Here is a 17,003-nt window from a genome sequence, read left to right as displayed (position 1 = left end):
AAACGAAAACAAAGGAAAGAAAAAATGAAATTTGAGGCAAATGGAAAGTGAAATAAGATCAACGTCCATGAGTAACCAAAATGGCTACGTTTAACTAATGGTAGTTATATTAGGGATATATATAGATGGAGTGAATGAATGAGAAATATAAATGTGAAAATACGAGGAACAAAACATAAGAGCATCATTAACCCTTGTTGTTTAAGGGGTGTTTAGCAATTTTTTAATTAAAAAAAAAAACTAAAGAAGAAGAAGAAGCACTTAATTAGACGGCACAAGCTGCTGTTGTTTGCACTGTTCTCAGGTCTCACTGACACGTGGCGGTCTGCGATTGATTATTTTTTTAATTTTTTTTTTTTCAGACAAAAAAAATTAAAAAGTTTTTTATGCAGCCTACTTAAGCAACTTTACGGTTGATGATGCTCTAATAAATTATTTTTACTTTCTCTCTCCTCCAATCTTCTTCTCCCGAGCCCCCCAACTTCCGTTTGGTCTTGCTCCTGTGGTGAGAGTACCGCCGCCGGAGGCGCTCCTCCTTACCCTTCCTCTTTTTCTCTTTGCTATTGTCTTGCCTTTCACCTTCTCTCTTCGATATATATGTCTCTGGCTCTGGGCTTGTGAAGCTCTCCGGCGTCTCCTCCAGCTCGGGATGGTGTAGATCCATGGTTCCTTGCCTCTAGTTCTTGTGAATGATGCTTAAAAACAAAACCAAACATGATGCTTAAAAATCTAGTGAATGGAGGAGAGTATGCGATTGTTTTGTATCCATATACTTATTTAAGGTAACATATATAGATGAAAAAGCCAGGGAATCAAACGATATCTCGTCTAGTGCGAAAAGACGGCACTCCAATGACTCAGGACCAGGCGCAAAATCCAGATTCTCCAGTCTTGCCGAGAAGATAACGTACGTCTACTCCTAACAACAAGAAGCCAATATAAGTAAAAGTGATATGAAGAGGGAGAGAAGGATAGCTAGGGATGCTTTTACTTGGCCAAAAAGAGGAATAACGAGTTGAGCAAAAGGTGAAATAGCTTCCACAGTAGCTCCTGCTTCTTCCCAAGTTTCCCTCATTGCTACTTCTCCAGCTGACTCTCCAAATATTCTAAAAATCGGTATAGCCCTAGCTGGAAAATCGGGTCTAAACACTATTTTTCAGAACCTATTTTTTAAAGTCGGATTAGGCGTTCAAAAAATCCATCTACGCACACCCGTCTAAACAATAATTTTTTTAATCAGCTAACCACCATCTAGCGATTTCTTGAACATTTACTCATGTAACTATACACGCACTAGTACAACACTAAGGAAAAATCTAAGGACAAGGATGTGTATATATGTACATACCATAGACCGTGTGAAGGTTGAATGTTAGGCTTACAAAGAAAAACCTTGTTTTCATGCTCAATAAGACAACCTACAACCTTATAACCAGAGAATCCGGTTTTATTAACCAAATGATTGGTTAAGACGAGTAGAAACCGGTTTAGTTTGACCAAATTAACCGGTTAAGTCCGGAGATATACACATCACATGTAAACTAGGCTGTAGGGAGAAGAAAACTATTTTGATTTAAGATGGGTGATTCATAGGACAATACATAGCATTGCTTAGGGTTGGATCATGCAGTATATATCCAATCAAAACATTTATTTTTTTGTAAATATGAAGAAAAATATAACTCTTAATAAACTCACTCTCTTCTATGTTCAAGAAATTTTAGTTGAGTGTAGCTTTTGGATTAAATATTCATAAGCCACGGTGGAGAGCTTCAACTTTGCTTCAGCCTTAGCATGGTCATATATTGAAGAACGGATACAAGAGAAAAAAAAACTATGAAGATTGAGAAAGAAAGAAGAGAAGAAGATTGATGTTTTGGATGCCATTTTAATGCACAAGTTCAAAAATATGTTCCAACTTGTGAGTGTTTCTATTTTTATTGGTTTATCATATGATGCGTAGGTGTCTTTTACAACTTTACTCGCACTAATAAAAGACCATGAAACAAAGAAACTACAAAGATCATACAAACACACAAAAGTGAACTATTATAAAACTTCTTTCACGATTCATCAGTCATCACTGAATGTATGACTGCCCAGTAACGTCAATATCTCGATCACCAGACGAAGGTGGTGGCTTGTGCTTTGGCTTCGTCGTTTTTGCCTCATCAGGCCCTTCTGCGCTCTGTGTCTCACTGGCTGGTCGGTGATGTTGATGAGGCTCTTTCTCTACGTTTCTTGCATCTGTCTCTATAGTCTTGGGATCTTTCTCCTTCTCATCGTCCATACCGTAGAGTCCGCCTCCGTAAGCTTCGTGTGTCACTGGCTGCATCTGCGACATATATGGTGGCTGGTGTTGACGTTGCTCGTACATATCGCTCTCTTTCTTCTGATCTTTCTCCATCATCAATTGTTCTTGAAGTCGTCAACACCGAATGGTTGGTCTATTTGTAGTGAAAATAGTTTTCAGACACGTATACTTTCATACAACGTGTCACTGTCATAAGCCAACATAAGTAAAGTAGAAAGAGCCGACCAATTACAAACTCATGATTTTCTTCTTTCTTAAGTTAAGCAAAGCAAAGCTCTCACCAGGCAATTGGAGTTTCCAGGTAGGTGCAAGGGATTTATACCGGATACCAACCGATTTGATCAGTCAACAGGAAAGCAAACGTTTTTGAAACTCTTTGAATACGGTCTTTTTTTGGTAAATGATATATTTTTTTAATCGAAATAGTGTTAAGTTGTAACGTCTAACATCAATACGATAATACACTTGGATGTTACTCCATCCGTTTCAATTTAATTGTCGTTGTAAGGAAAAAATTTCGTTTTAAAATAAGCGTCGTTTTAGAATTTCAATGCAAAATTTATTAATAAGATTTTCTATTTTATTTTTTTTATTGGTTGAAATATAGTTAGGTGTATATGTAATTGTGCTTTTATTTTAAAAATATAAAAAAGTCATATGTTTTCTTTAATCTGTGTGCATAAACTTAGAACTATAACTAAGATAAAACGGAAAGAGTACTAGACCGCTGGATTAAAATCTACGCCTAACTATAAGAATTAATAGTTCATAAATATAATTTGTTGGTTAGTATATTGTAATAAATATTACGCGCCACACATCCTATCAACTGAAAGTTGCAGACACGCCTCACAATCTTCTGATGCATGATGTTCAAGTGTGGAGATATACGTTTCTTACGCGCCGCCGTGAGTTGAGAAGTCTGAGACGCCACACCGCCACAAACGACGAAATGCAGGAGCCTCCTCTCTTGAACCGCAATCTTTCTCATCTGAATCTCGAACTCGCTGAAGAAGCCTTTCGCTCAAACCGAGGCTAGTTGATCAAGAAAGTCAAGAGTCACCACGAGTTAAGCACAGTGGAAGGCTTAAACTAAGTTGAAATTTGATTCTTTGTCGGACCGTTGTTTAAACGCAAACTTCTACTGAATCGTCTTCAACGGAGCTTAAAAATCCAACAAAACTTTCCCTTCATTCTTCGAGAAGCTTTATTTTAACACCTCTAATGGATTTTTGAAATATAAAGCCTCAAATTAAAGGGCCTTCCTTACGGACCATACTCAACATGTGTTATTTTCTTCCGATGTAAAATAAAAAGAACAGAGTCTCCAGTTTCTGCCGGCAACGGGATAAAGTCGTCGAGAATGGATGATTTGTCAGCTTACTACACTCACTACAGTCTCCCCTCGATTATTCCTCCTCCGCTGCCGCCGGGAGTAGCTCCGATTCCAGTTACTCCAATCCATCCCGTCTACTTACCCACGCAGTCCTCAATCGGAGATGTTCGAACGCTTTTCGTCGCCGGACTTCCGGAAGACGTCAAGCCTCGGGAGATCTACAATCTATTCCGTGAGTTCCCAGGATACGAAACTTCGCATCTCCGAATCTCTGATGGATCCAAGGTAACCCTTTTGATCACTCTCCGTATAGATTGGTGTAGAGATAGCAAAGTGACCTCGTACTTTTGATTTTGCTTAGCCCTTCGCGTTTGCTGTGTTCTCAGATCTCCAATCAGCTGTAGCGGTGATGCATGCCCTCAATGTGAGTACGAAAGAGCATTGTAGCTATCTTTGTTGCGTAAAGTTTCTTGCTTTATATACCAAGCTAAGGTATCTTTGTTTTGATTGATTTCATTCCTTCCAGGGAATGGTGTTTGATCTCGAGAAGCATTCTACTCTTTACATTGATCTTGCTAAATCAAACCCTAAATCTAAGCGTTCAAGAACAGGCAAGTTTTGGATTCTTTCTGCTTTGTGGGTCTAGAAAATTTGGGTTTTTGATTCTGTGTTAGTTATTGTTCTGTTATGTGGTAGATGATGGCAGGGAGAGCTTGAAAAAGACCAAGCCCTGGAGCAACACTGCCGAGTCCGGTAAGAACACTGACACAAGACTGTGGTCTTTTTGTGTGTTTATGTTTCATGTATCTGAATACATGTGTAGCACACGCTCATGCATGTTCTCGTTGGTTTAAGATTACACACTTGGGGTTTTTAAGTTCACGTTTTTTAAAGCACATTCTTGCACGTTTGGGGCACTAGCAGGTTTTGGCAGCTTTCACACTCCTGGAATGAGTAGTTCTGCTCACAACACTATTGGTTTTGCACCTGCACATTTTCTTGTTACTTGGCAATGCTTAGATTATGTTTCTTTGTTGCACACGCTTTTTCATGTAATCTGTCTCGAAGTGTAAGCTACTTAAAGGCTTTGCTGACCATGTCTCCCATGCCCTGAATTTTTGAGAGTTTGTTCTTTCATAGCTATTTGCTAACAATTTTTTGTTGTGGCTCATTCAGTCAAGGAGTTGCTAATGTTGCTGGGAGGGCAATGAGTACCCCAAAATCTGTATGCTTCTGCGTGCTTTATACTTCCATTTGAATATATTTTTTTCGGTTGGTACTAACCATTGAGGTTAAGTATCTATAACAAGTGGACATGACACAATCTATGTTCTTTTGTCAGAATAATGCTGCAGAACCTTGCCCAACACTTTTTATAGCAAACTTGGGACCAAATTGTACTGAATCTGAGTTAGTCCAAGTTTTTTCGAGGTAAAATTACTCTGTCCTCCTGCACACAAGACTGTAAAACCAGTAAGAATGTATTAGTTTTCACCCTCTCTTTTCTGTATAGATGCCGTGGATTCTTGAAGCTGAAGATTCAAGGCACGTATGGGACTCATGTTGCATTCGTTGATTTCCAGGTACAGATCTCTCAAGAGATCCATTATTATTATTATTATTTTGAAGAGTGAATTAACAATGACATGTGGCTTTTGCAGGATGTCAGCTGCTCAAGTGAAGCACTACATGCTCTTCAAGGAACAGTGCTTTACTCATCCCTCACTGGTGTGGGATTGAGGCTACAGTATCCTTCACTACTTCTGTACCTGTGTTTATGCCTTTGTTTCTTTTCTTGTGAGACTTTACTGCTATCCCAAGGTTCAACTTAACAAGCAGTACCAGATATGCGAGATCACGGATGGGAATGCGCAAGAAGATTAGTTAATGTCTAAAATTGGTGAAAGATTAAATAGAATGTCATGCCAAAACAGCATAGATACTCAACTTTGCTATATGCACGTACTGCTTACAGTTCTCAGATGTATTATTTATCAGAAATGTAAGGATCACATTGGAGATAAACTTTTATGCAAAAATACATAGAGATGGTGAGATTTATATATTTGATCAATGCTTTGTTGAGAATAACTCTGTTATAAACCATTTATTAACTTTGATTTTAGCTAATCCTCTTCTAAATCGGTTTATGTTTTTCCTTGTTTGATTTGGGAAAAATAGAAGACATTACCGATATGGTGTTACAAAAAAAAAAAAAAAAAAAAGAAGACATTACCGAAGATATTAAATTAGACAGATTAACTTTCTCTGTTTGTTGTTCAACGTTAACTTTTTATGAGTTCAATTTCATTAAGTCGTGAATTACTTTGGGTACACGATAGTTGGAGAATTAAACTGTCAATTTCAAATACTTGAGAAATCAAATGGTTATTTTCCTGCGTTTAGAAGTCATTTTGTTGTTGTTTTCTTGTCTCCGAGTTTAAATTGGGTTTCATATAGCTACTCTAAATGAACCTGTGACACCCGTCATTTTCGAGATATAATAATAAATAAAAGCGGAAATAAAATAATAATACAACTCAAATAATAATAATAATTTCCATCATAATATAAAAGTCAATACGATAGCATAAGGCCAAAAGACCCGATAACGATAACATCCGAAATATAAAATACGACATAAACCAAAAGTTTGAAATGGGAAATAAACATAAGCGATAGATAGCAGCTCAAATGCCCAAAAGCGATAAAACGAAAAGAGTGATAGAAGTCCAAAGCCCGATAGTAGTAAAAGCCTAAATAGCACCAAGAAGCCCAAGTCTGATAGGATCACTCCTGCTCATTGATCTCACCTAAAAGGGGGAAAGAGTGAGGGGTGAGCGACAGGGGAATCGCCCAATGAGGTATGGGATGCTATCCCGAAGTCCGGGAACACGGACATAACATTTCGAATAATTATAATTTAAATCTAATACATGTCAAACACGGTACCTAAAGTACCCAAGCAACAAACAATGGTCCTAGCGAAGTGTACACTCGCTGCCCACTAACAGGCCAAATGAAACACGCCGACCTAAGTGCTCGGTAACACCGCCCTTAGACGATTTATCGACCTCTCCAGAATACGGTCCAGACGGTCGACTGAATCTGGCCGTACCCTTACAAACAATCTGACATACAGGAACACCTTCCTGTAGCCGCCCCAAACATATCCATAACTAAGAATTATATCAAGTGAATCAATCATTGTTGAACCATCTACCACCCTAGTTCCGGTTTAAGCAAAGAACCTAATAACCAAACAAGCAATGACAGACTCGATTCAAGCAGACGAAACATATTAGAAATAAATTATATTTATTCGGAATCCTAAGCCATGAACGAGAAGTTCGGAATAGACACTCACCTTAGCAAGGAAGAGGAGTGGTATCTATGAACTCCAACTGCTCAAATGGACTCCAAATCTGAAATCAGATCGAAATTCCGAGTCAGAACGCCTTTCGAACGGTTTAAAACGGGTATTTACGGGAAAGTCAACCCGCTGGTCAAAGATCAATTATTTAATTAATTATTTAATTAATTAATTAATCCGGTTTATCCTAACCGATTTCCAATTGATTTTAACCGACCGGTTTAACCTAAACGAATTGAAATCAATTTAAACCGGCTAACCAACCGGTTAACCGAGTCAACCGAGTTGACTCGCTGAGTTGACTCGGCCGAGTTGACTGAGTCACCGGTGTCGGTCACCGGCGGCGGCGGCGGAGCTGCGGTGGCGGTGGTGGCGCGTGCGTTTCACGCGCGCGCGCAGGGTAATCTTTTGGAGGCGTGTGAGGGCTCGTCCGGGCTCCAATCGCGGCGCGGTTGGTGTCTATGGCTTCGTCTTGATGAGAGGAACACGATGATGGTCTTGAAGGCACAAAATTCTCAACGGTTAGGAAGTTATGGGCGATTTACTAAACGGAACCGAAACTGAACTTAAATCATGGGATTTTCGCGGTGGTTACCTGCTATTAACGGTGGTGGCGAGCTCAACACGGTCACGGGGTGCAGAGGCTATAACGAACTTCGGTGACGACCTCAACCTCTCCAAATCCTTCTTCTCACCTCCCTCTCTTTTCTTTTTTCTTCCCTTCTCTTCTTTACTCTTCTTCTCTCTCTGATTTTTTTTTTCTTTTGATTGCAGGTGACATAGTGGAGAAGGTGGGTTTAATAGATGTGTTAATGGGTGGAGTCTGTGGAGTGGAGAAGTTAGGTCCTGACAGAACCATTATTGGGTCTAACTTTGATTTTAATGAAAGAAGAAGATAAAAACTCATCTTCGTAGTTATTTTTCTTTTCCTAATTAAAGCTTCGCCGACCGAACCAAGAAATTATAATTTTTCCTTTTTTTTTCTGATTAATTTCCTTTTAAACACGAATTGACGGTTTAGACTTTTTTTTTTTTTTTTTTTTTTTTCACAAACCCATATAAATAGGAGATCGCGTCTCAATGAAATCGAGTTAGTTTTGTCGACGGAGAAGAAACGAAGAACAGAGGTAACACGATCATCGAGGTTTTCGTACCAATTTCTCTTGTTTCGGTTAATTTGGTTATTGAGGTTTTTGTGTTTAATTCAGTGATGGCGAACTTGGGTGGTGGTGGCGCGGAAGAAGAGGCTAGGTTGAAGCAGTCCAATTCGAATCTGGTGCTCAACACCAACGAGCTTCGTCGTGATACGCGTGAACCTACGGGAGAGCCGGAGACTCTCAGGGGAAAGATTGATCCTAAGTCCTTTGGAGATCTCGCTGTTAAGGAGAGGCTGAACCATTCGAATAAGAAGAAGAAGGAGCGGGAGGGTGGAGATGACACGGTCTTTGATAGAGGTAGCAAACGACGTCGTTTTAGGGAGGAGAGTGTGCTTACTGATACGGATGAAGGTGTTTATCAGCCCAAGACCAAGGAGACGAGAGCTGCTTATGAGGCCATGCTTAGTCTTATTCAGCATCGATTGGGTGGGCAACCTCTGAGTGTTGCTTGCGGTGCGGCTGATGAGGTTTTGGCTGTTCTCAAGAACGAAGCCTTGAATAACCCTGAGAAGAAGGTGCGTATCGAGAATGTGTTCTACTTTATTCCCGATCATATTTTCGATCAGCTGGTTTCGTTTGGTAAGTTGATCACAGACTACCAAGAGGGCGGTGATTCTGTAAGTGGTAAAGCTATTGAGGATGAAGGACTTGATTATGATGTGGATGTGGCTATTGAATGTGAGGAGCATGAAGAGGAGAGTGGCATTGATATGGTTCAGGAGGAAATAGATGAAGAGGATGAAGAAGCTGCTCAAGTTAACAAAACTATAGGCGTGAAGGTGAGTGTGGCAATTAATGGTAACGATGCAGGACATGCAGGCTCGAGTCTTAATGTTCAGAAGATTGATGCCTATTGGCTCCAGAGAAAGATATTCAAAGGATATGAACAGAAAATTGATCCACATGACTGCCAAGTACTTACAGAAGAGGTTCTTAAGATACTTGCTGAGGGGAGTGATAGGGATGTTGAGAACAAGCTGCTTATGCACCTTCAGTTTGAAAAGTTCAGCCTTGTTAAATTTCTGCTGCAGAACCGTCACAAAGTTGTGTGGTGCACCCGTTTGGCTAGGGCAAGAGACCAGGACGAGAGGAATCAAATTGAGGAGGAGATGATGAGGTTTGGCCCAGAGTTCGCATCAATTGTGGAGGAGTTGCATGCAAAACGAGCAACAGCCAAAGAAAGGGAGGAGAACAAGGAAAAGAAAATCAAAGAAGAAGCTCGGTGGCTTAAGGAATATTCATGTGCAGATGGAGACAAATGCAGTAGAGACGCTGATGATGGAGATTTAGATAATGATTGGTTGAAGGGTCAACGTGAGATGCTCGACCTAGAGAGTCTGGCTTTTGACCAAGATGTTTTGCTGAGGGAGAATAAGAAGTGTGAGCTTCCCTCTGATTCTTACAGAATTCGTGGCAAGGAATTTGATGAGATTCATGTGCCATGTGTTTCTAAAAAAATTGATAGCAGTGAAAAACTTGTGAAAATCACTGAAATGCCAGATTGGGCTCAACCGGCTTTTGAGGGAATGCAGCAGCTGAACAGGGTTCAGAGCAAAGTATATGACACTGCTCTTTTCAAGGCAGATAACATTCTTCTTTGTGCTCCAACGGGTGCGGGGAAGACCAATGTTGCCGTTCTCTCTATACTGCGGCAACTTGAATTACAGAGGAATTCAGATGGAACTTATAGTCATGGGAACTACAAAATTGTGTATGTTGCACCCATGAAAGCCCTTGTGGTTGAGGTGGTGGATACTCTATCTAAACGCTTGAAGGATTATGGAGTTACTGTGAAAGAACTCAGTGGGGATCAGTCCCTTACTCAGAAAGAAATCGAAGAGACTCAGGTAATTGTTACAACGCCAGAGAAATGGGACATCATCACTAGGAAATCTGGAGATCGCATTTACACTCAGCTTGTGAGGCTTCTTATAATTGACGAAATTCATCTTCTAAATGATAGTCGAGGGCCAGTGCTTGAAAGTATTGTTGCTAGGACTCTTAGGCAGATCGAAACCACGAAGGAGCATATTCGTATGGTGGGTTTATCGGCCACACTGCCAAATTATGAAGATGTGGCCTTATTTTTGCGGGTGAATCTCAAGGATGGGTTGTTTACATTTGACCGCAGCTACAGACCTGTGCCTCTCAGTCAGCAGTATATTGGAATTAATGTGAAGAAACCATTACGGAGGTTCCAGTTGATGAATGATATATGTTATCAGAAAGTATTGGCTAGTGCTGGAGAGCATCAGGTCCTAATCTTTGTCCATTCGAGGAAGGATGCAGCAAAAACTGCAAGAGCAATAGTTGACACCGCAATGGCAAACAATACTCTCAGTAAATTCTTGAAGGAAGATAGTGAAAGTCGTGAAATTCTTGAATGTCAGTTAGGACTTGTCAAGTGTCATGACCTTAAACTTCTTCTGCCTTATGGTTTTGCAATTCATCATGCTGGGCTGACAAGGAGTGATCGCCAGATAGTTGAGGATCAGTTTCGTCTTGGGCATGTTCAGGTCTTGATTTCCACTGCAACTCTTGCATGGGGTGTGAATTTGCCTGCACATACTGTCATTATCAAAGGAACCCAAGTCTATAATCCTGAGAGAGGGTTGTGGATGGAGCTTAGTCCTCTAGATGTCATGCAGATGATTGGTCGCGCCGGAAGACCTCAATATGACCAACATGGGGAGGGAATAATAATCACTGGCTACAGCGAGCTGCAGTACTATCTTCGTTTGATGAATGAGCAACTACCAATTGAAAGCCAGTTTATTTCCAAACTTGCTGATCAGCTTAATGCTGAAATTGTGCTTGGAACCGTTCAGAATGCAAGAGAAGCTTGTCACTGGCTTGGCTATACATATTTATATATCCGCATGGCTCGTAATCCGACATTGTATGGCTTACCACCTGATGCGATTGCAAAAGACATAGTATTGGCGGAGAGAAGAGCTGACCTGATACATTCTGCTGCTACTATCTTGAACAAAAACAACCTCATAAAGTACGACAGGAAAAGTGGAAACTTCCATGTTACTGATTTGGGACGCATTGCTAGCTATTACTACATAACACATGGGACAATAGCTACATACAACGAGAATTTGAAGCCAACGATGACTGATATAGAGCTTTGTCGTCTGTTCTCACTGAGTGAGGAGTTCAAGTATGTCACTGTTCGACAAGATGAGAAGATGGAAGTAGCACAACTTTTGGATCGTGTCCCGATTCCGGTCAAGGAAACAGTGGAAGATCCTAGTGCAAAGATTAACGTTTTGCTGCAAGCATATATCTCAAAGCTAAAGCTTGAGGGTCTTTCTTTGACATCTGACATGATTTATATTACCCAGAGTGCTGGACGTCTTTTTAGAGCTCTTTTTGAGATTATATTAAAGAGAGGATGGGCTCAACTGGCTGAAAAAGCTTTGAATATGTCTAAAATGGTAGGCAAGAGAATGTGGAGTGTTCATACACCTCTTCGGCAGTTTCATGATATTCCAAATGAGGTTCTGATGAGGTTGGAGAAAAAGGATTTGGTTTGGGAGAGGTACTATGATCTATCCTCGCAGGAGCTAGGACAGCTTATTCGAAGTCCTAAGATGGGCATACCACTTCACAAACTTATCTACCAGATCCCAAAACTATATCTTTCAGCATATGTTCAGCCGATTTTCCGTTCTGTGCTGCGACTGGAACTCACTGTTACAGCTGATTTCCAATGGGATGACAGAGTGCATAAATACGTTGAACCATTTTGGATAATCGTGGAAGACAATGATGGTGAAAGAATCCTCTATCATGAGTACTTTCTTTTGAAAAAGCAGTATCTTGATGAAGATCACACATTGAACTTCACTGTGCCTATATCTGAGCCGCTGCCACCACAGTATTTCATCCGAGTTGTTTCAGAAAAATGGCTTGGCTCGCTAACTGTGTTGCCTATATCTTTCAGGCATCTTATGCTTCCAGAAAAGTATCCACCACCTACAGAGCTACTGGACTTGCAGCCCCTCCCGGTGACGGCCTTGAGGAATCCATCTTATGAAGCTCTATATCAGGATATAAAGCATTTCAATCCTGTGCAGACTCAGGTCTTTCCTGTTTTGTATGGCACAAGTGACAATATATTGGTTGCCGCTGCCACAGGAAGTGGGAAAACTATATGTGCGGAGTTTGCGATATTGAGAAATCATCAGGAACAACCTGATTGTACAATGCGTGTTGTCTATGTCGCACCTCTTGAGGGTATTGCCAAGAAGCAGTTTCGTTATTGGGAGAAAAGGTTCGGGAAGGGGCTTGGCTTACGGGTTGTTGAGTTAACTGGGGAGACAGCATTGGATCTTAAGCTGATTGAGGAAGGTCAGATAATCATAACTACTCCTGAGAAATGGGACGCTCTGTCTCGTAAATGGAAACAGAGAAAATATATTCAGCATGTTAGTTTGTTTATCATCGATGAGCTTCACTTAATTGGAGGTCAATGTGGTCCAGTAATGGAGGTAATTGTGTCTAGAATGAGATATATTTCAAGTCAGGTCGGAAATACGATGAGGATTGTTGCATTATCGACTTCACTTGCAAATGCCAAAGATCTTGGAGAGTGGATTGGGGCCAGTTCCCGTGGCATTTTCAACTTTCCGCCTAATGTTCGTTCTGTCCAACTGGAGATCCACATTCAAGGGGTGGACATAGTGAGTTTTGAAGCCAGGATGCAAGCGATGACTAAGCCAACATACACTGCCATAGTCCAGCATGCCAAAAAGAAACCAGTTATCGTTTTTGTCCCGTCCCGTAAACATGTCCGCCTTACAGCTGTGGATCTGTTGGCATGTTTAAACATGGACAACACGGACAGCCCTGATTTTATGTTTGGGAATCTGGAAGAATTTGAGCCTTTTGTTAGCCAAATTTGCGAGGAAACTCTGAAGGAAACTTTGCGCCATGGCATTGGCTACTTGCATGAGGGTTTAAGCGGTCTGGATCAGGAGATTGTGACTCAGCTTTTCGAGGCTGGACGGATTCAGGTATGTGTAATGACTAGTGCAATGTGTTGGGGAACTCCATTGAAGGCGCATTTGGTTGTTGTTATGGGGACACAGCTCTATGACGCACGTGAAAAAACTCTTTCGGATTACCCTGTCTCTGATCTGCTCCAGATGATGGGGCATAGTAGCCGACCTCTGCTTGACGACGCAGGGAAGTGTGTGATCTTCTGTCATGCACCACGTAAAGAGCATTACAAGAAATTTATACATGAAGCCTTTCCTGTGGAGAGTCATCTTCAACTTGCCTTGCATGATAATTTCAATGCGGAAGTGGTTGCGGGGGTTTTAAGGAACAAGCAAGATGCTGTGGATTATCTTACCTGGAGCTTCATGTACAGGAGGCTTCTTCAGAACCCTAACTACTACGATCTCCAGGGAGTTAGCCACAAGCATTTATCTGACCACCTCTCGGAGCTCGTCGAAAGCACTCTATCTGATCTTGAAGTGAGCAAATGCATTGAGATGGAGAATGAGTTGAATATCTCTCCTTCCAATCTTGGTAGGATTGCTTCATATTATTACGTAAGTTACACAACCGTTAAGCGCTTCAGTTCTCTATTGACTTCCGAAACCAAGATGAAGAGTCTTCTTGAGATCCTTACTTCAGCTTCGGAGTACGACTTGATTCATGTACGTCCTGGTGAAGAGGACAGAGTTCAGAGACTCATCAATCACCAGAGGTTCTCTTTTGAAAATCCAAAATGCACAGACCCCCATGTGAAGGCAAACGCTCTTCTTCAGGCCTATTTTTCAAGGCAAAAAATCATCAGCGAGAACCTGGCAATGGATCAGCGTGAGGTCGTTTTCTCTGCAACAAGACTTCTTCAGGCAATGGTCGATGTGATATCAAGCAACGGCTGTCTGAATCTTGCTTTATTAGCTATGGAAGTAAGCCAGATGGTGACTCAAGGCACGTGGGAACGAGACTCCATGCTTCTGCAGCTTCCTCACTTCACAAATGACTTGGCCAAAAGGTGCCAAGAGAATAACATCGAAACAGTATTCGATCTTGTGGAAATGGAAGATGGCAGGCGCCAAGAACTTCTCCAAATGTCAAACACTCAGCTTCTTGACATTGCCAGATTCTGCAACCGGTACCCTAACATCGATCTTGCATACGAGGTCGTAGACAGCAAGGAGGTAACCCCTGGAAAAGAAATAACATTACAGGTAATGCTAGAGAGAGACATGGAGATGGAGGGGAGGACACATGTGGGATCTGTGGACGCACCAAGATATCCCAAGACCAAAGAAGAAGGGTGGTGGGTAGTCGTTGGAGATACGAAGACGAACCAGTTGCTTGCCATCAAGCGAATCTATTTGCAAGAGAAGGCGAAGGTAAGGCTAGCTTTTGCAGTACCGACTGAGCCAGGAGAGAAGTCGTATACACTCTACTTGATGTGCGATTCGTATTTGGGTTGTGACCAGGAGTGTTCATTCTTTGTTGATATCAAAGATTCTGGCGTTGCAGATCACATGGAAGAATAATGACCAGGAGTTTTCGATTGTTTTATAGAGAGATGATTACATTTGTTTATTGCTTAACAATTTGGTCTCAGCCATGAGATTTTATGAGAATTAAGAAAGAAAAGATAAATTAAATGAAGAACATGAAGATTAATGAGAGACTTTCTTGAAAGATAATGAGAAAGAAGGAATTGAATTGCTTGATTGTTTCATGTATCAAGAGTACCTATATATACATCAAATGGGGAGCCAAAACAAAAAAGCTCTCATGCACTAAGTGAGGCTCCCTTGCACTAAAGAGAGACTCTCATACACTAACTAAATAAAGAAATGATAGTGCATGATATGTGGGCATAATACTCCACTCACCAAGCAACCTCATTTTACATTTACAACAATTTACATTCATAAGTTTACTTATCTTTGCTTTATGATCAACACTTCCCCTCAAGCTTGACACAGGTAGGTATCAAGCTTGGAAACCATGAAGCATTCCCTCATTAAAACCTTTAGCTTGGAAAAACCACATGGGATAAAAACCAAGCTAAGGAAAAAGAGTAGAACACTTCATGGCTAAGGATCAGTGTGATGGGAGATCCACGAGTCCCAACTTAGAATGTATGAATTCACAAACCTTAGTGCTTGCAGCCTTGGTAAAGATGTCAGCCAGCTGATCTTCACTTCTTGTGTAACAAGGGAGGATGATTTCCTGTTCCACAGCTTGCCTCACCTTGTGACAATCTACTTCAATGTGTTTAGTCCTCTCATGAAAGACTGAGTTGCTAGCGATGTGTATGGCAGCCTGATTATCACAATGCATAGTGATTGGTGTTGTAGTCTCAATCCCCAAGTCTTTAAGCAGCCCCTTGATCCATATCAGTTCACTTGTGAGTTTTCTCATAGCTCTATATTCTGCTTCAGCACTTGAGCATGACACTACTTTCTGCTTCTTGCTCTTCCAAGTCACAAGGTTGCCACCAATAAATGTGCAATATCCAGTGGTTGATCTTCTATCAACTCTATCTCCTGCCCAATCAGCATCACAATATCCCACTATTTCAGTGCTCTTGTTGCATCCCATCCAAACTCCTTGGCCTGGTGCCTCTCTTAGGTACCTTAATATCTTTTCCACCATGTTCCAATGGTGAATTTTTGGCGCCTGCATCTGCTGGCTTACTTGGTTCACAGCAAAGCAAATATCAGGTCTTGTAATTGTGAGGTAGATGAGCTTTCCCACCATTCTTCTGTACTTCTTCTCATCTCCAAAAGGCTTATTTTCAAACTCCCCCTGTCGCAGCACTTTGTAACCATCTTCCAGTGGGGTCTTTGCTTTCTTTTCTCCAAGATCACCTACCTCACTCAACAAATCAAGTATGTACTTTCTTTGAGATATGAATAGCCCCTCTTTAGATCGGCATATCTCAATCCCTAGAAAGTACTTTAGCTCACCCAAGTCTTTAATATCAAAAGAGGATTTAAGAAAGGCTTTGGTTAAGATGATACCTTCCTTATCACTTCCGGTAATGATAATGTCATCCACATAGATCAATATGACTACAATCCCACGCTGAGATGTGTGGGTGAATAGGGTGTGATCAGCTTCAGACTTGCTGAATCCTCTTCCATTAAGAGTTGTACTCAGCTTGTGGTACCATGCTCTTGGTGATTGCTTTAACCCATAGATTGCTTTCTTTAGCCTCAGCACATTCCCTGGTTTGACAAGGTTTTCAAGCCCTGGTGGTGGTCTCATATAGACTTCATCATCCAATTCTCCTTGAAGAAAGGCATTCTTCACGTCCATCTGCCATAAGTCCCACTCTAGGTTGACAGCCAATGAGAGAATGATCCTTATAGTGTGAAGCTTGGCTACTGGTGCAAAAGTATCCAAATAATCCTCTCCATACACCTGAGTATATCCCCTTGCTACTAGCCTTGTCTTCTTTCTTTCTGGCTTTCCATTTGCTAAGTACTTGATAGTGTGTATCATGCGGCTTGTCACTGCTCTCTTGCCTTTAGGGAGTTCAGTTTCATACCAAGTGTCATTTCTGATCATGGCATTGACCTCATCCTTGACGGATGCTCTCCATTCATCATCTACCATTGCTTCTTCATAAGACCTTGGAATGTACTCTTGATCTAAGTTGGTGATGAAAGCTTGATGCTCTGTGGGATAGTGAGCAAGAGAACATACTGCTTGTATAGGATGAGCTACTGCTTGGCTGTTGAAGTAAAAATTTTTGTTGATCCACTTTGAGGCAGGCTTTCTCTCCCTTGTACTTCTCCTAAGTGGTTGGACTTCTTCAGTAAC

The 17,003-nt window shown here is 41.1% G+C and overlaps 3 protein-coding genes across 6 annotated transcripts; 2 read left to right on the top strand and 1 right to left on the bottom strand.

The window, feature by feature from the left end:
- Positions 1 to 1,915: 1,915 nt before the first annotated feature.
- On the bottom strand, positions 1,916 to 2,415 carry LOC106388226. Its single transcript, XM_013828257.2, has one exon. It carries the CDS (start codon positions 2,408 to 2,410, stop codon positions 2,081 to 2,083), a length of 330 nt encoding a protein of 109 aa, XP_013683711.2. The 5' UTR covers positions 2,411 to 2,415; the 3' UTR covers positions 1,916 to 2,080.
- A 737-nt stretch (positions 2,416 to 3,152) lies between these two features.
- On the top strand, positions 3,153 to 5,715 carry LOC106385469. Of its 4 annotated transcripts, none has more exons than XM_048752648.1 (10): positions 3,153 to 3,935; positions 4,012 to 4,074; positions 4,177 to 4,261; positions 4,347 to 4,403; positions 4,572 to 4,644; positions 4,824 to 4,875; positions 4,993 to 5,081; positions 5,164 to 5,233; positions 5,312 to 5,397; positions 5,490 to 5,715. In XM_048752648.1, exons 1-10 carry the CDS (start codon positions 3,678 to 3,680, stop codon positions 5,536 to 5,538), a joined length of 882 nt encoding a protein of 293 aa, XP_048608605.1. In that variant the 5' UTR covers positions 3,153 to 3,677; the 3' UTR covers positions 5,539 to 5,715. The 4 variants fall into 4 exon arrangements, with proteins under 4 accessions (XP_048608605.1, XP_048608606.1, XP_048608607.1 ...); XM_048752649.1 differs by having other exon boundaries at positions 3,156 to 3,935; positions 4,575 to 4,644; XM_048752650.1 differs by having other exon boundaries at positions 3,156 to 3,935; positions 5,496 to 5,715.
- A 1,903-nt stretch (positions 5,716 to 7,618) lies between these two features.
- On the top strand, positions 7,619 to 14,894 carry LOC106387226 (DExH-box ATP-dependent RNA helicase DExH13). Its single transcript, XM_013827045.2, has one exon. The coding sequence runs from the start codon at positions 8,234 to 8,236 to the stop codon at positions 14,714 to 14,716; it is 6,483 nt and encodes a 2,160-aa protein (XP_013682499.2). The 5' UTR covers positions 7,619 to 8,233; the 3' UTR covers positions 14,717 to 14,894.
- Positions 14,895 to 17,003: the final 2,109 nt, after the last annotated feature.

The sequence above is a fragment of the Brassica napus genome, chromosome C3 (assembly GCF_020379485.1).
Source record: "Brassica napus cultivar Da-Ae chromosome C3, Da-Ae, whole genome shotgun sequence".
In the NCBI taxonomy this organism is placed as follows: Eukaryota; Viridiplantae; Streptophyta; class Magnoliopsida; order Brassicales; family Brassicaceae; genus Brassica; species Brassica napus.
This window is presented reverse-complemented; position numbering and strand designations above follow the sequence as displayed.